Source organism: Gymnoscopelus microlampas (genome assembly GCF_963454915.1).
Source record: "Gymnoscopelus microlampas genome assembly, chromosome: 15".
Lineage (NCBI taxonomy): Eukaryota > Metazoa > Chordata > Actinopteri > Myctophiformes > Myctophidae > Gymnoscopelus > Gymnoscopelus microlampas.
Genome location: NC_139952.1, coordinates 25,597,351 through 25,616,893, shown reverse-complemented (window position 1 = coordinate 25,616,893; position 19,543 = coordinate 25,597,351). Strand labels below are relative to the sequence as shown.

General features: G+C 40.6%; 1 protein-coding gene across 2 annotated transcripts in view; it reads right to left on the bottom strand.

The window, feature by feature from the left end:
* Positions 1 to 2,437: 2,437 nt before the first annotated feature.
* Positions 2,438 to 19,543, bottom strand: part of osbpl10a (oxysterol binding protein-like 10a) — an 87,345-nt gene continuing 70,239 nt past the window's right edge. The window contains exons 8-13 of one of the 2 annotated variants that reach the window (XM_084079553.1): positions 18,589 to 18,738; positions 17,475 to 17,979; positions 12,653 to 12,839; positions 11,529 to 11,711; positions 6,682 to 6,835; positions 2,438 to 5,361 (exon numbers count right to left, since the gene is read on the bottom strand). In XM_084079553.1, the coding sequence (XP_083935679.1) occupies positions 5,317 to 5,361; positions 6,682 to 6,835; positions 11,529 to 11,711; positions 12,653 to 12,839; positions 17,475 to 17,979; positions 18,589 to 18,738 (1,224 nt within the window). In that variant the 3' untranslated portion in view covers positions 2,438 to 5,316. The remainder of the gene's footprint in view (positions 5,362 to 6,681; positions 6,836 to 11,528; positions 11,712 to 12,652; positions 12,840 to 17,474; positions 17,980 to 18,588; positions 18,739 to 19,543) is intronic. The other variant, XM_084079554.1, reaches the window with a different exon arrangement.

Here is a 19,543-nt window from a genome sequence, read left to right as displayed (position 1 = left end):
TTATATAAACACCAAATATGTATTCCTTGACCAAAATAAGCTCTGAAACCATGTATTGTGCATCTTTGTAGGTCAAACCATTAAAAAGTTCATTTTCACGGTCGCCATTTTGGATTTTGGTCTCTCAAAACGTTTCCCCGCCCCTTTTAAAAATACACCCCGGCTAAATTTGTTTAATAACCCTCCTAGATGACAAATCCATTGAGAAACCGACCTTCGCTCTCCACGGTCACGGAAGTGCCACAGATGACCCAACTACTTTGTAGTGACTTTTTTTGGTCCCTAACATTCATCGAGCTCTGGACTTAGTAAATTTATTTCTTCACCATTGGGTCACTACCGAAACGAAAGTTGGTCACTACCGAAACGAAGTTAAATCCGAAAAAATCATCAAGTGTGGAGGCCAAAATTGTTCCCCCAAAAACCTGTTAGGAGTACGTTTCAGGCAATTTAAAGTTGATTGGTAGTACTTTGTAGTGACTTTTCTTTTGGTCCCTAACATTCATCGAGCTCTGGACTTAGTAAAATTTTTCCCGTTTCGGTAGTGACACTACCGAAACGAAAAAAAAGAATTTCCCCCAAAAACCTGTTAGGAGTACGTTTCAGGCAATTTAAAGTTGATTGGTAGTGACTTTTTCTTTGGTCCCTAACATTCATTGAGCTCTGGACTTAGTAATTTTTTTTCCGTTTCGGTAGTGACACTACCGAAACGAAAAAAAAATTGTTCCCCCAAAAACCTGTTAGGAGTACGTTTCAGGCAATTTAAAGTTGATTTGTAGTGACTTTTTTTTTGGTCCCTAACATTCATCGAGCTCTGGACTTAGTACATTTTTTTCCGTTTCGGTAGTGACACTACCGAAACGAAAAAAAAATGTTTCCCCCAAAAACCTGTTAGGAGTACGTTTCAGGCAATTTAAAGTTGATTGGTAGTGACTTTTTTTTTTGTCCCTAACATTCATCGAGCTCTGGACTTAGTAATTTTTTTTCCGTTTCGGTAGTGACACTACCGAAACGAGAAAGAAAAAAGAAATCCCCCAAAAACCTGTTAGGACTACGTTTCAGGCAATTTAAAGTTGATTGGTAGTGACTTTTTTTTTGGTCCCTAACATTCATCGAGCTCTGGACTTAGTACATTTTTTTCCGTTTCGGTAGTGACACTACCGAAACGAAAATAAAAAAATATTCCCCCAAAAACCTGTTAGGAGTACGTTTCAGGCAATTTAAAGTTGATTGGTAGTGACTTTTTTTTTGGTCCCTAACATTCATCGAGCTCTGATCGAACGCATTAGATCCAAGTAGACATCAAATTTCTCTTTTGGGCCTTGAGTCTTGGGACTTAAAGCCCAAGAGATAAATTTGATGTCTACTTGGATCTAATGCGTTCGACTCAAGACTCTTTTGGGTCTTGAGTCTTGGGCCCTCTACTGGCCCTCTACTGGCAGTGACGTCACACTTCGGTGCTCTTTATCCATTGCCATTGAGAATGCATTAGACGCTTAAAGTTAAATGTCTCAAAAACTACAAAACATTTCAAAGTAAAAAGTTCAAGCATTTGTGTCCACAGTAAGATGAATTATAAAAAGTGTGAATGGAGTTTCTAGGTGAAAGCGTTGTTTGAGGTGCCAACTTAGGAGTACATTTCTAAACCTATGAAACACCTATGAAACAAAGATTTGTTTTCAGGCAAACATTGTTCACAGTAAGATGAACATTTTAAAGTTTGAATGGGGTTCCTAGGTGTAAGTATGTAGGACTAATAGCCTGCAAAAGTTTGTACTTTCCCCCTAAAATCTATAAAAGCAGTGAAGGTCAATGGCAAAATGGACAAGAGTTTCTAGGTGAAAGTGTTTTTTTAAGGTCCATTTTGCCATTGACAATCACTGCTTTTATAGATTTTAGGGGAAAATTGTTTTAGCAAATAAGTTAAATATCTCTAAAAGTATTAAGTATTTCAAAAATTCAAATGGTAGGCCAAACGTCAGTGGTGGAAAAAGAACTCAAATGTTGTAGGCTACTTAAGTATCAATACTGCAATGTAGAAATACTCTGCTACAAGTAAAAGTCCGGAATTAAAAAGTCCGGAATTAAAAATGTACTTGAGTAAAAGTACAAAAGCAATGGTATCAAAATGTACTTAAATTACCAAAGTAGAAAGTACTCATTATGTAGAATGTCCCATTTCACAAGTTTTCAAATGTATAAATATCTTATGAAAATAGCAGATCTACAAGCTCACAATGCATCCATGGATTCAAGGCTTCGTAGGGTGTGCAATTGATAGAAAATATGTTTTTGGGTGAACTCCTCCTTTAAGGTCCTTTACACACTGTTGATAAACGTTTTATCGCACACAAAAAAATATATATTTTCAGTTGAATTCATCATATTTTTTAATCCCAAGAATAAATATGTAAAAAGGACAGACATTCAATAATTGCCATGGCACATTTTATTAGAACAAAAAAAAACTAAACAAAAAAACTTTGTTCATTCCTACTTCCTCCAACCTATGACAAATGAGGTGTTGCATAGATGACGTACAGTAACTAATGGATTAAGAGGAGCACTGGCATACATTGGACTGTCAACATAGTGAGCATACATTCATGATATCTTAATGGGCACAAGTTTGTGTTTTCAAAATTAAATAAAGGGGGCAGATGGCTGGAGTCTATTATGATGGATATACCGGCACATTTTTTATCAACAATCGGTCTCCTGTTTCATTGAGAGTTGAAATCATCTGAAAAGTCCTTATTGGTGTTAGCCAAGGCCAGTGTTATGGTTTGTGGATGTCTGTCTCCTGGTTACAGTGTTCAACTGTACAACTTGATGTGTGGTGTAATTATTACCATGTGGAGCAAAAATACTTGCAATGTTAAAGCAAATCTTGCTGCCACTGAGGAAAATGGCTGATAGCCTCAACAATAAAGGGGGCAGATGGGTGGTCATAATACTACCATTGATTGATTTGAGAATGGAACTGGTTAGTTGCAGCATAACCCCAATCCTTGTACGTTTTCTGTACCGTACAGTGAACCCCAGGGCTGGACTGGGACCAAAATTTTGGTCTGCAGTTACTGTGTTGGGTTGAGTTTGATTTTGATTCCCGGGCAGTTCTGCAATGGATTATGGTCATTGTTATGGAACTAAAAGGGCTTAACTCCAGCAGGCTAGATGCTTCAAGGTGTATTGCTGCCCTCTACAGTCCATAGCATGAACTGCATATTATTTCTTGCAGACTGTAGATCAGGGGGTTAAATGGAGATAATTGTTTCCAATAATTCAACCGATCTCAGTCAATTAGTTTGTTTTCCTACCACAGAAAATAAACCTTAATTTTGGTTGATTGCATTCATATTAATGAATCATGGGAATCCTACATCAGTGGTTCTCAAAAGTTTCATGTGGCCTCTAAGAACTCTAAAAAGAGTTTGTGCCAGGGACCCCCAGAAGAGATTTGTGTTAAAACATTCAAAATCCTTCAAACAATTTTAAAGTATAAATATGGTTAAAGTGGTTAAAGTGATTGCAATGCTAGATTAATTACTAATCTGGAGTCCCTCAGACCCTTTTGAGAACCACTGTCCTGTCCGGATGTGAATGCAGTGGCTGCCCAATTACCTTATTCACTTAGATAAACGTGATGGGCAGACGCGACAGAATGGCACAGTGAAGTGATAACAGCACAACAGCTTCTGCTGTAGAGTTAACCCATTAAGACCTGAGGCAATTCTTAAAAATGTTTTCTAGATCCTAACAGTTTTTTTGAAAAAAATCTTTCAAGATTTTCGTGATGCGTTCCAGGTCTTAATGGGTTAAGGATGGAAAATATATACTAGATGCAACCAGGTACATTCATAATACAACCAGAACTTTAAGTATTACTTGATTTTCTTCATATGAAGGGAAGGGATGAATGGAAAATACCACCCATACATAAAAAAAATGGCCTCCAACAATATTTCAGGAGTATTTCAACTTGTTACTCTTACGTAAGAAGAAAAAAATATATAGATTGTCTAATTAAGTGGTGTCCCATAATCTACATTTTCAAGAATCAAGATTATTTACTTTAGGAATGAAACGCAATGATATTGAACAACTTCACATCTGCTAACTTGTTATACTGCGTAACAACAATACAAGACAACAGCATCATGTACTTCTCACCGTTTCATTGATGCAGCTCATTTATACTCCCTTTACGTACAAAAAACATAGTCTGTTACAATGTAGCCTAACCGTCACTGTTCACATACTTTCATGCATCCTTTACGTTGCATGGATGTTAAGCAATACATCTAGGGCTGCAACCATCCGTTTTCTTAGCGATTATTCTGAGAAGCACATTTTTATATATATATTTTTTAATATATCAATAAATCGAATAACCACTAAAATGAACTGCTTTATACTTCGTCGCACAACAGTATTGTACACAAATACACAAATATCTGATCTACTCACAGATTAGACTGGCTATTTTCAATAGTTTTGAGATTTTTCGCATATAGACTTCCCCAAAATAGAAATTTACTATTAATCAATTATTTTATTGAATTATCTAGTAGCAATTGTTATTTTATAACCGGCTAAATCGATTAGTTGAAATTAACTGTTGCAGCCCTAAATACATTAACTAGAGGGCAGACAAAAACAAACATGGCGACGGTCGAGGAGGTCGAAGAGGTTGTAAAAATGTATTGTACCTGTTAAGAAAGAGGTAAAAGCAGAGGGAGTGTTGTCCCTCTGGCTGCAGAGCCTTGTGTCAGTACTGACACGTATACATTTTGAGCATAAATGAGCCGCTTAATTATACTTAGGCGTACAATCCTTGACACAAAGGGTCGTTCGACAATAATGATTCTCAACTGAAAATACGTCATTTTTGTTGATCGAAAGATTTGTACGACAAAGTGTAAGTGATGCTGTGTGACCTGATCACTACTGAAAAGAGACTGTGTTGTTTGCAACGACAGTTGTTTGCCGTTAATTGAAAATAAGTTGTAAGAAATGGGGAAACACCGGTGTCATAACTGTGCATGTGCAAAAAAGGCCTTGGCAAGGTGAAAAATAGAAATACTCTACTTGTATAGTAATACTATTATAGAAAATGTATATTTGTCCCAATAACCCCCCTAAATCTTTGTTGTTTTTTTTACAGTGGAGGCGCTCTTTGGCACATTGTTCCTCGCGGTGTATCTCTGGCATCAGAGTCTATAGCGCTGATCTGAGGTCTGTGGATTAGGGCCCCCTCTCCCCAGTCCTGGGTTCTGTGGTACTTTCCCATCAGACCAGTGTGGTGTCCTTGGGTCAGGGAGACTTCCACAGTGGGTCGTTATAGATCCAGACCTCTCCCTTTAACAAACAGAAGAGAACACATACCTATTTATTTGTTCTTTTACATTGTACACTCGTACGCTGATCACAGAATGTGATCATTGAAGGGCCAAACTGGTTCAGTCTATTGATTCACTGTATACTTGACATTACTGCCGACCATCGCCCAAAGCGTACCGTTTGATTTTGCATTTGATTCCATTTGTTTGATTATGCTATGAAAACATGCTTGCTTGAAAGACGTAATCCAACACAGTGACAGTTCTGTTAATGTAATTGTTGCATTTTAACCTCATTAACCCTGGTGTCGCTATTTTGGGCATGTCGTTATAGGCCAAAATAGCCTCGGCCTATGATTAATTTATACACATCGTGCAATGACATCTTGCAGCAAAAATATTAATCTACAAGCTCACAATGCAATATGTTGTGAGCTTATAGATTGTCTATTTTCGTCGAACAACAGTGTCAGTCTTAAGGCACTGATTGATTGATTAAAAAGATCTAGATGAAATACCTCCCTTGGGAAATTTATGAGAATTTTAAGGTGAGTTTAACACCTGAAAGCCCGAATAGAATACATAAATAAATAGCAAATCTTGCAATTACTCTATAATCAAACAAACTGCTATATTAAAAAAAATCACACCCTGTGTGAAGGAAGCGGTGCCTTTGGGGCGGGGCTTAACTCATTTCAGTTCGTCCCTATTGGTGGTCTGAGTCCACTTACCAAATTTGTACTTGGTAGCATGCTGCAAACTGGAATAATGGCTGTTTAAAGCCCAGCCAATGGGCAGACAGAGGGGGCGGGGCTTAAGTAATTACAGTTTGTCCCTATTGGTGGTTTTAGTCCATGTCCAAAATTTGTACTCCGTAGCATGCTGCGAACTTGAGTTATGGCTGTTTAAAGGCCAGCCAATGGGAAGACAGAGGGGGCGGGGCTTGAGCAATTCATGCTCGGCCCGTATTGGTGGTCTAAGTCCACATACCAAATTTGGACTTGGTGGCATGCTGCAAACTGGAGTTATAGCTGTTTAAAATCCCATGCTCATCCCGTGCTCATACGGGCGGACGTCCCCTCTTTGATAACCGGTGGCACGTGTGGCAAATGAGAGGAGAGATGGCATAGGCAATACTTTGTGATATTGTAAGATGTTAATGACAGTGTACTATAACAAGCGAAAAGCAATACTTATTTATGCATTCTTTATTTTAGTTTGTTATAGAAAGTGAACAGCTGTAAGAGCTCAGACTATGACAAATGAGGTGTTGCATACTGTAGTCTGACATACAGTAACTAATGGATTAAGTTACTGTTACACAGTGTCTGTGATGTACCTCTTTAGTGAAGTGTTTGGGCGTCCAGGGTGTGTTGTCCTTCGCTCTCTGCCTCTCCTCTGCTCTTTGGCGTTCCTCCAGACGATGTTTGTGCTCAGTGGCCTCGTCGATGTTCCCCTCCTTCAGTGACTTGGTGACGTGTTGCCACAGCCGCCTACAGTATGACACACACACATGAGGCATGTGGATGTCATGTACACCAGTGGTTTTCAACCTTTTTCATGCCAAGGACCCCTAAATTGATATACATTTGGCCACGGATCCCCACCTGAAAATGTTTTGTGCCAGGGACCCCCAGAAGCAAAGATTTGAGTTAAAAATGTTAGCTTAAAATATATATAAATATCGAAAGATATGCACACATTTTTAAGATTTTTCGAAAATAGCAGATCTACAAGCTCATAGCGCGGCACTCGGTGCCGCGCTATGAGCTTGTATATCTGCTATTTTTGAATAGCCAAAGCTAAGTGGTTAAAATGATTGTGATGCTATGTTAACTAATTTAGCAGGGGACCCCCTGGTACCCCTCCAAGGACCACTGGTGGCCCACGGACCACTGGTTGAGAACCACTGATGTACACAACGACATTCAGTCAAATGCGACATTCAGTCACGCACCGAAAAACAAAAACAGGCGATCGACAAAGCTCACAATGCCTCACAGATGTTGCGACACGTTGTGAGCTTGTCGGACCGCTATTTTTGGACAGAACAGACCTTGGACACTATCTGACATTGATACAGTAAGTGAATGGGGTTACATTATAAGTTTGTACCCTGGCTTGTGTTTTAACATACGTACCACCCAGCAAAAATCCTCAGTGTTCATTTAACACAATTTAAAAATGTACCCAATCCAAATCATTTATAAAGCACATTTAAAACAACTGTACACTCAAAAACAAAACATTCTAAAATACAATACCCAGACTTACTTGATGGGTTGAAGCCCCACCTACATGTACATGAGGCGTTTCTGTCACACACTACATTTTGAATTCCGACTTTTACTTGCAACAGACTATTTCTATATTTCAGTATTGACACTTTTACTTAAGTAAAAAAAAAAGAGTACTTTTTTCCACCACTGATGGTGTGTACACATGCACACACCTACACACCCCATACACATAATAAGACATGAGTTTTTTTTAACTGTGCTTGTTTCACTATTTATGAGCCATCGATGGATAATATAATATCAATTGGGAATAAGGTCATATATCTGTGTGATCAACGAACCGTCGTCCCAAAACACCCTGCCCCGGGTCTAAACCGGCGGCCTCGGTCCGCGAAAAAAAATGGGGCAGTGTGTTTTGGGACGAGCGTTCCGTTTTCCACCCGGAATGGCTCGGTAATTCTCAATAGACTTATCAGCCGTTGTTGTGCGAACCCCCCCCCCCCCCCCCCCCCCACCCCCCTCGGTCAAAGTTAGAATTCACCATACGCCAGTGGCTGTGCCTGCACGGATTAACTGCTTTGGGAAATCCATGTGACTCCTTCCACCATGTCATTCACTTATCTCTCCATCGCAGCTTGTTGCTCCAAGGAGAGCCTGTTCCCCTGTCGTCAGCCTCCAGGTATGCCCAGTCAAGGAGACAAGGAGACGCCCAGTCCCAGTCAAGGATCATTTTTATTTTTCAGTGTGTAACATTCTGACAGCTCATGCATTGTCTGGTGTGACTTTACTGTTGAAATTGAGTGTGAATGTTAATGTGCACTTTCTTCAACCTGAATAACTAAAAAAGCAAAAAAGAAACACTGGTATGGAACTCCTGGTTCAAATCCCTGCAGTGTCATGCTGATTGTCATGAAAGCCCATATTATTTGCACTCAACTGATTCTCTAAACTATGTTCATATAATTGGTCCTCACTAATGCTCATTATAATATGGCACCATTTTTGTCTGTGTCTCAAACCCGCCCAACAGTGACATCATTAGGCAGGTTCTTTCTTTTTTTTGGACAAGATTTCCTCTTTTTTTTATTAGTAATGCTAGAACAATGGCTTCTATTATAGCATGCTAACTTTCCATTTCTATTTGCTTGGATACCCCATCGATGATGACAAAAGTTATCCTTAACTGGGCGTCTCCTTGGGCATACCTCTGTGCTGGAGGCTGACGACAGGGAACAGGAACAAGCTGCGATGGAGAGGTGAGTGAATTACATGGTGGAAGAGGAGTCACATGGATTTCCCAAAGCAGTTAATCCGTGCAGCTACAGCATGATCACACAGATATGAGCTTATTCCCACCTGATATTATCCATCAATGGCTAATAAATAGTGAAACAAGCACAGTAAAAAAAAAACTCATCATTACACATTGTCTTATTATGTGTATGGGGTGTGTAGGTGTGTGCATCTGTACTCACCATGAGAGCCAGACTCCACAGCAGTGGCAAGGAGCTCCTGTCCTGACAGCTCTGCAGGCTTACAGGATGCAGCGTGTGCTTGAACACATGCTATTGTGTCAATGTAGTAACTACTTTTAGTTTTTGCATCAACTCTTCCAAGTTACAGGCCAAGTCTACCCATTTACAACAGAAATACAAATCAATTTACAACATAATCCAAATATAATCAATCACGTGTTTAAGAAAATATTAACTTACTGACAGCCACAACAGAAGAAACCTAATTACATCCTGCCACTCTTTTACAACAGTCGAATAATAATCATATCAGTGACATTAGCATCGACCAATAGTAAGAAGTACAACAATCCTAGATCAGTGTCATCAACCAACAGTGAGTACAAAGACCATATCCTAGGATCAGTCACATTGCCATCAATGAATAGTACCAACACTAATGCATGACTGATATTACATGTAATTAAATCAGTCACATAGATGAAAAAGAGAAAGAATGATAGGAACAGCTGAAGCAGTGAATCACTCTGCAGTCATTTCTAAACAATTCTAACATGAAGGACCCCTAAAGTGCAAAAGAAAAACATTTGAACAGTTACCTTCACAAACCAGATTTATATCCATGTATATTCCACTGTCCCAGTGTGAAAAGAAATACGTCCCAGTATAAACCACCATAGTCCAAATATAACCTCCCAACCAGTCCCAGTATGAACTGCCATAGTCGCTGTATAAACCACCATACTCCAAGTATAGTCCCAGTATAAACTACCATACTACCAGTAATAGTCCCAGTAAAAACTACCATAAACCACCATAGTCCAAGTATAAACCACCAAAGTCCGACAGGGATGCACCATGATAGGAAGCACCATAGAAGGCAGGGAAGCACCATAGGAAGCACCATAGAATATTATAATACTATAATGCTGTCAGGCACGTTCTCGAAGTTTTAAAAACAACAGATGATAGAGGCATCAATAAAACTGACTAAACAGAGGAATTCTGGCTTCCATATTTTCAACCACTTATTTCAAGGCATAAATACATGGTCCATAGTACCATGCTTGTCCTTGAAACCAAAATGATTGTCTGTGGTACTAAAATAAAAACCTAATCATCTAATCTTTCGAGGACTATGCACTTGGTCTATAGTTATCCAAGCTCCCCATTTTTATTTCATTGAGTGAGAGTTTACAGACATGCTAATAAACATGTAGAGTGATACAGTAGGACACGCCTGGTTCAAAGTAGTGCAGCAAATGTGCACCATTTGTTATGCTAGTAGCCATTCTTTGTTAATTCACTTCAAATGTTACGTATATCCAAACAGCACTGCTGTTTTCTGCTCTTTGTTCTCTGAACAAAGGTTAAACCAAATTATGCGAAGAGAGGCGAGCTGGAAAGAGGAAATGCAATCCTTGACTTTTGTCCAGAGCTCCTCATATTTGTCTCTCAAAACCGTTTGCAGAGGCTCTTTGCACTTGTCAACTTCAGGAAGGTACAGTAACACCCGCAAAGTATAACACTGCGACAGCTATTTTCAAGTGTGAGCCAAGTTGAGTGAGGAGAGCTGAGGGCAGCACTGTGAGTGAGGCAGGGCTCTAAATGTGTGTGTGTGTGTGTGTGTGTGTGTGTGTGTGTGTGTGTGTGTGTGTGTGTGTGTGTGTGTGTGTGTGTGTGTGTGTGTGTGTGTGTGTGTGTGTGTGTGTGTGTGTGTGTGTGTGTTTGTGCAGCTCGTTTTCGTGACTTCCTCTATGCAGAGAGAGGAGTGTTTCTCAATGGGGGTGCACCCCAGGGGGCATACAGTGAAGTTTGGGGGCCGCTGGAAGCAATATGTTTTAAAGGGGTGTGTGTTTTTTTTTTTTTCATTAACTCTCAATCTAATTGTGTAGATGCACATGTTTTTTTATTGGGATGATGATGGAAGATTGGCTAGATTTGAAAGTGTTGAATGGGGTTTGTACAGGTGGAAGTATGTCTGGAAAGGCTACTAAAGCCTAATTTATATTCTGTTGTACGACAGTGTTGCTTGCCGAAAACAACACTTTTAAGAGCCAACAACATTGTATAGTGAGGAGTATAGTAGTTAATAGTTAAAAGTGTAAGTATATAAAATTATCTATGTAATATCATTTAAAAGGAGGTCGGCATGCTGAGGAGAGAGGGGTTACTGTTTATAGAAGGAAACCATGTATAGCACTGGTTCTCATTGTGACGTCAAGGGACCCCCATGAGTCCTTGATTGTTGAGGGAACCAAATGGACCCTTACGGATCCGTAACTCTAACAGTGTACTAACCGAACAAAACTGTGGTTCCATTTGTACACTCTCAGAGTTCAATGTACAATGAGGATTCTACAGGGTCTGTGGCCTAATACATATCAAACAGCAGGTCCTAGAAATGAAAAAGGTTGAGAATTACTGGTCTTTAGTATGAGGTACATATGACAGGTGACCATATATTTTACCTGGACTCTGTCCGCCCCTGCTTCTCGACAGGCCTCAGTTTCTTCCTGATGACTGGCAGTTTGGTAGTGTCGATCACTTTGGTCTCTCCGCTACTGTAGGTGAACTCCAAGGTACCATTCCACTCCCCCTGGGCCTTGCACACTATGGTGCTGGTCGGGGTGTGCTTCACCTCTGCTGTCACTCTAAAAAGAGAAAAAGAGGTTAAGACTGTCAAGCAGGTGTGGAAATTTCACTTTCAGCTTCACCCAGCTGTTGGCTGCTCAGATGGTCATGATGAGCACTCGGGGGAAGCTGTTAAGGGTTAAGTGTCTTGCTCAGGGACACTTGAACACGTAGACAAAGGCCAGGAGGCGAACCAGTGACTTTATGCTAACCAGGCAGCCTCCCTACCCATTAAGCTAAGGCTGCCACGGACTGGCCATTGGGAAGTTCAGGAATATTCCCGGTGGACCTGTCTGTTAGTACCATGTAACTATGATGCGACTATGATATTAACACGATAAGAACATGATACTAGCACGATACTGATGATGTCCTGATGTTCTGTATCCAGTCCGCTGCTGCTGTCAAATTTAAAATGTGTCCCTGTCCTTGTCTCTGGAACCACTCATACTACTGCTGTCTGGTATACTGTCTTCATCTCAGTTTTCCTGTCTGTGGAGCGTGAGCGCACCGCCCCTGAGATTAGCCACTTTCACCATGATGTCCCTATTTTGAGCATGTCATTTAAAAAATAAATCCAAAATATTCTGTTTATGTAACTTTTATATACATTTCACAAATGTTAAAAAACAGTGAAGAGCATATTTACATGGTCAGAACACATCAGATCAGTGTTGCCAGATTCTGTGAGAGAAACAAACAACCAGATCTAGGGAAACAAGCCCAAAAGAAGCGATTATGGGCCACATGAGCACTTTAAACATATACATCAGCTATTTGAAAATAGCAGACCTACAAGCTCACAACACGTTGTGAGCTTGTAGATCGGCTATTTTCAAATACAATCAATTATAATAAGCAGATCTGGCAACACTGATCACGATGTGACATGTTGTGAGCTTGTACTGTATATGGGCTATTTTCGTTATTACTAAAGAAATGTTTGGAGAGACAGACCGACCTGTGGACCTTCCCTCCGTAGAAAGGCTTGGTGTGGAAGGTGACTGCGGCAGAGTACCCACTCTTCACACAGTTAATGGAGACTTTCCCCCCCAGCTCCACCCAGGGCACGGTGAGGATGGATCGCGCGTAGGCACAGGGTAACGTGAAGACGTACTCCTCATCATGTTCCAGAAGACACAGGACTCCTAGGAGGAGACAGAGGCACAAAGACATACTGTAGATGTCAAAAAATGTAAGCAGCGCACTGGTGACAGTTTAGTTTTAGTGCGTTGATCACATTATGGCATACATCCCCAGTTTGGTTTGAGACCTGTGTTGTACAGCAGTGGTTCTCAAACATTTTCATGTCAAGGACAACCAAATTGTCATGTATTTGGCCGCAGACCCCATCAGAGAAGAGTTTTCACAGTCTTTCAAGATTAGTCAAGACTTTTCATGATACTGACCACGATACTGACGATGATACTGACCATGATACTGACCATGATACTGACATGATATTGACATGATACTGACCATGATACTGACCATGATACTGACCATGATACTGACATGATATTGACATGATACTGACCATGATACTGACCATGATACTGACCATGATACTGACCATGATACTGACCATGCTACTGACATGATACTGATATGATGCTGACCATGAAGCGGACCATGACTAACCATGATACAAACCATGGATTTTATTTCTCACCCCTGACGACAGATCAGGTGAGAGACGTCATGCAGGCCAAGCACCACTGACCTACTTCTACCACGGTGTGTGTATATCTGAGTCTACAGCACACACTGCTGCTGTTTGTCTGAATGTCTATGAATGTACCGACTGTTGCAGTCGCACACACTACTTAGATCAGTTGATTTGGTCTGCAGTGGTGTAAAGTAACTAAGTAAATGTACTCAAGTACTATACTTAAGTACAATTTTGAGTTTTTTTTTTTACTTTACTGGAGTATTTGCAATTTTCAATACTTTTATCTCAGAGGCAAAAAATACAATTATTTGAAAACTTTAGTTACTACTTTGTAGATTATTATAAAAAAAAATATTACAAAACATACATTAACCATTTAAGCCCTATTCAAACTTTGGCTATTTGAAAATAGCTGATCTATAGCTGCAACAAGACTGTCACAACAAGCTCACAACGCGTCGTGAGATCGGCTATTGTCACAGGAGAGATTTGGTGGGGAGGGGGCCTAGTATAGACCCCTGGCGGACCCTGGTCAACAAAGTAAATAGGCTTTAAATTGTTAAACTGCAATCCACCTGTCCTACAGTACCTGGGACATGAACCCTGGTGTCCCACACAAATGCCAAAATTTCGACTTCTAGGCTAAGACGGAAAGCCTGTTTGGGCAGGACAGATATTAGATATCACTGCCAGTGCTCTCGTCAACCAGTATAGATTGGTTAAAATAACCCAAAAGTTATGGATTGTAAGCAAAGAAAAAGTTTTGAATTTGATCAGAAAATGTTGCACTTTTTTTGACAGAATGCTGCGAATAACCTGAGACTCAGCATAATGTGGTTGTCACCCTATGTATATTTACAGCCATGAAATATGAAGGTAAGCATCACCCATTTGGAAGCAGAGTGCTTTCTTGTGATGTTCAGTAAATGTGCATAACGCATAAATAGAATGTATAGAAAGTATAGGAGGCCACTGGTGTCTCCTTTCATATAGCAACATCTTCAGAGTCCCAGCATTGCTCTGAGGCAGGCCATTAGGGTGAATTCATAATGCTTCATTACTTGCTATTCTTTCAGAGTTGGCAGACATATAACCAGTACTTGAGTCAAAGTATACTCCTGGTCAAATATTACTCAACTACTAACAGTACAAGTGAAAGTTGCTCTGTCAGATTTGTACTTGAGTTAAAGTACTGGAGTACTTGCTTTTAAAAATACCTCAAGCATTCAAAAGTATAAATTACAAACTAAGTACATTTTCTTTTTAATATCAATGCTTTGCTGTATTGAAATTTTGACAATTTACAAAACATTCAAAGATTTCCAGATGTTTAAAAAAGATATCAATAATAGGGAAAATAGCAGTTCTACAAGCTCACAACGCATCGTGATGCGACACGTTGTGAGCTTGTAGGCTATTTTCACTGTCCTTTATTTTGAAATACGGCTAATTCCCTCCTTTTCCCTTCCTAGAAATGTTTTGTAGTGGAGTCAAAAGTACAATATGTGTCTAAGACAAATGTATACTTTTGATTTCAAAGACAAATTGTCTAAGTATTAAAAAATACAAATACTCAAGTACAGATAAAAAAATGTTTCCCATTTAGACCTGAGGCCGAAAAAAAACGCTTCTAAATCCTGTTTTCTGAAAAACTTCCAACTACATTTATTCAAAAAATTACAACAAATGCATGTTGCTATATACTGTACATAGCAACAAGAACCCCAAAAGCGGTTTCCATCCTGAAAGGTATAGTTACAAACAGGGGTTCCCGCCCAAAATGGGTTAACCTATTTACAGTACTCAGTAAATGTACTGTGTTACTGTCCACCACTGCACATGAGCACAGGAGAGTGTTCATTATTATCCTTGTTCTTGAATAGTTTACATCATAACTGCATGTTCATTCATATTGTACATCGAACCATGTGCACAACAATGTTTCACTGCAAAACACCCACAGGGGACTGATAGATGGATACTAAGAGCTGCAGTCATTCATTTTTCATATAATGGTAAGTAGTCCCGTACGGACCTCAGCTTTCATGTGAAGCAGGCATATCTCATTGAATGAGCCTCTGTGTTCTGGGATTACTAATCATTCCTAAGTGGGTAAGTTGAATCTAGGTAAGAGTCATGAGGGTGGACATCACATGTCTGCTATAATGCACATTGCTATTTCCATTTTTACAACAAGCTTGTCTCAGCAGACCCCCGACAAACGGCAAAACAAAAAACAATCAGCCTGACAGTTCACATCGACATTGACCTGTCAGCCTGCACTATGGACTGTACCCACTTTCCATTACTGCCCGTGACTCTCAATCAATAGTGTTTTTTAGCACCTATTATTAGTAACAAAATTGGTCATGAATGCTGCTCCATGAGACACCAACCGACATTCAGAGATACTGTAAGACTGAAGACTGGAACCTTTCAGCACTGTTTTCCACTGAAATAGAGCAACAATAAAAATAAGTTACGAACAAAGCAGCAAAAGCACATAGAAATCAACAATACATAGAAATAAACAATATTACAAACAAAAATGTTTGCGAAACAAATTAGTTTTTAGCAGCTTTTTAAAAGCATCGACTGACTCAGCATTTTTTAAGGACAGTGGAAAGCCTATCAGTGCTATCCTCCTGGAATGTGACGCGTGACTAGGGCCGAAGCAGTTCCACGCGCGCCACAGAAGGGGCCGTCACCAAGTTACATCACTACGATCCGGTGAGAAAGGGCCGGTCGCGTAACAGGAACTCGGTTTGGCTCCTCCCCTTTCTTAGTTCGCCACTTCCAACACTACACGTTTAAGGCAGTGGTGCTGACAGCAGAATCTGTCTTGAGAGATCAAACCCATCCTAACTATGGGAGCAGAGGACACCATTAATACAGCATCCAGGGAGAAGTTGGGGGGTTAAGTGTCTTGCTCAGGGACACTTGGGTTAGCCGAGGGTTGAACCAGTGACCTTCCGATCCCCAGATGGCCTCTCTAACCACCCCACATGCTGATGATTGTGAAGGCTGCCTTATTGATTGCCACCAGAGAAGTCTCATTCTAGCAGTAGCACGCTGTGCCAGTCAGCTCTACTCAGACTGCAACTCAAACTTTAGCCAGAGGAGTAAAAATCCTATTAACAGAAACCGTTTGTTCAGTGGATTCTTTGAGCTCCTTTTACAAAATGCAGCTGACAGCTTGCAGCATGTACTGTACAAAATGCTGATAGTGACTGGCTTCAGGGCTCAAAACGAAGGCTACATTTAGATTAAGTTGGATGAGGTTGACACCAAGGTCTAAAAAGCACTTGCCCTCGGGCAAGTACAGGTCATGTTTTACTTGCCCGAAGATCGTGTTCATTGATCGCAAAATAAAAATGTAACAAGGGTGTGTGGTGGGGGTCACCATTACTGGTGGAATACGTGTGCCAGCCACTATAATAATAATATTATCATTATAAAAATAATTATATGATATAATATATAATAATAATACAACTTTATTTATATAGTGTGTTACAAAGTGCTTCACACATGCATACTATGGTAAATAGGCGTAAAAAGCAACGTAAGGGGACTTGCTTTATGTCTTAATCACGAGAGTAACCCAGTCCATTCAAATTAACTAGGATCGTAAACAAGGAGAGCCATATCTTTGTTGCATCAAGCTACAGCTCACATGTGCGTGCACACACACGCACGCACACCCGCCCGCCCAGGACTTGGGACACAGACACTCGTTCAACTACAGACACATCGAACGAATGTTTGAGGGGTGAAAGACATAAAAGCATAAAAGCTACTCATCCCCCCCCCCCCAAAATCTATACACCCTAGACAGTGTAACAAACAAATTCAAACAATATCACAATGTCTAATATATAGACATTGTGATGTCTATATCACAGAAAAATCCAAATACATTTCTACTGCTGTGTTAAGACCCATTCATTTTATTTACTACCAAAAGGATATGGACTGCAGTTTTAACTCAGATAACCCTCTACCCAATTACAAGGGCTTGGTTGTCTTTGGACACCTTAATGGATGCTGTTATACAGTGCATTGCCATGATTAGTTTGCCATAGTGGCCTAGTGCTGCATCTTGTCTTACCTTCTCCCACCATGGACACTCCTATAGACATTCCCATGAACTTGCTCTTGGTCCAAACATGGGCGTTGACACACATCCTCCTCTCTTTGCACTCGCAGTAGAACCCAGAGACAGGTGGGTGGTGAGACACCTGCTCCCCCACAAAGCACACCCGGTAGCACCCCCCCGAGGAATCGTCTCTCTCGCCCTGCGGGGAGTTGTTGGGGCCCATGTCCGGGTCCTTGGCAGACCCCTGGTTGGATCTGGGCGAGGGCTTCACTTTGTCTCGAGACACTTCCCAGGAACAGTGGAATGTCTCTCCGAGCGCGGGGTTGTAGGGTTTCTTGGCCACAGCTCCCTTACGCCCTTCGTGGAATGCAGTCAGGTAATACTCCACGAAGCGGACAATGCGTTCCTCGGCCGTGGCACCGGTGGTGATGGACAGAAACATGTCGGGATGGGCCATGAAGTTAGCATACATCTCCAGCAGTGAGCGCTTCTCCAGGATGAAGGTAGGCAGCACCACCTTTTAGATTATGACACAAAGCATTTGTAGCGGAAATTAGTACTATTTTTTTAGTACCCTTATTTTTTTCTTTTTTAAATACAGCAGCAAAAATACAGAAAATTGTAGATCTTCAAGCTCACAACGTAACGCAATCCAACGTGTTGTGAGCTTGTATCGATCGGATAGTTTTGCTATTTTTGCACCACACCATTGCATGACACAATTGTTCGACAAGTATAAAAAAGGTCTTAAGGTCACATTAATCAATTTAGTCGATTAAAAAAGATCTATTAGAATTTTTCACCTTGATTTGTTGACGTATAAAAAAAGTTAGGTATTAAAAAAGTGCTTCTCAATTATTCGGTTCATCAAAAAGTCTGCGATAGAATAATAACTAATAATCGATATTTGCAGACTTGCAACTTAGCACACAGAAGAACCGGGTTAAATACACAGCTAGGACAGTGGAAGGAGCATGTACTGTATTTTAGTAGGAGGAAACCCATGTGAACACAGGGAGAACATGCAACCTCCACACAGTAAGGCCACAGTCAGAACCCAGTGCGGGATTCAAACCCAGGACCTTCTTGCTGTGCGGCAAACACCCCACCCTAATAGCTGCCTCACCCGTGTGAGGTCCATGCCCAGTTTGAGCTGGGAGAGCAGATGCAGGATGATGCTCCGCTGATCATCCTGGACGCCCAGATCTTCCTCCTCATTGTCCTCTGTGTCTGTCGCCTCCTCACTGGGGCTGATGTCCTCCAACCCTGGATGCTGCTGGTGAAAGACAAACACAGATGACGTAACCCATTAAGACCTGAGGCCGATTCCACAAATGTCTTCGATGTTGCAACACTTATGTTGCTATAATATCAGTGGTTCTCAAACCTTTTCATGTCAAGGACCCCCAACATTCTATGTATTTGGCTGTGGACTCCCCCCCCCCCCCCCATCTCAAAATGTTTAGTTCCAAGGACCCCCCCAGAAGCATAGATTTGAGGTACAAATGCATGTGCTCAATGTGCTCAACTGGATGTTAACCCATTAAAACCGTGAACGCATCTGTGTAACCACTTTAACCATTATTTTATACTTTAGCTATTCAAAAATAGCAGATATACAAGCTTATAGCATGGTACCGAGTTCCGCGCTATGAGCTTGTAGATCTGCAAATCTTTGAATATATATATATTTCTTAAAGTGAACATTTTTAACTCAAATCTTTGCTTCTGGGGTGTATATATATATATATATATTCAATAAGATTTGCACAAATTTTATTGATTTTTGAATAGCCAAAGTATAAAATAATGGTTAAAGCGGTTAAAATCTAAAATTACAGATGCTTTCCCTGTCTTAAGGGGTTAAAACATGAGGGTGATGCTGTGACTCTTATCCAGTCGTCGCCATCTCCCAGTTTCCCTCTCAGCTTTCTTACTGTCTGTCTCTCCTACACTGCCTCCCTCTCAGCTTTCTTACTGTCTGTCTCCCACACTCTTCACACTCTCCCACTCTTTCCATCGTTGCATCGAGATACACTGTGAGCGTGCAAAGTTAACTTTTCACATTGAACATGACTGCA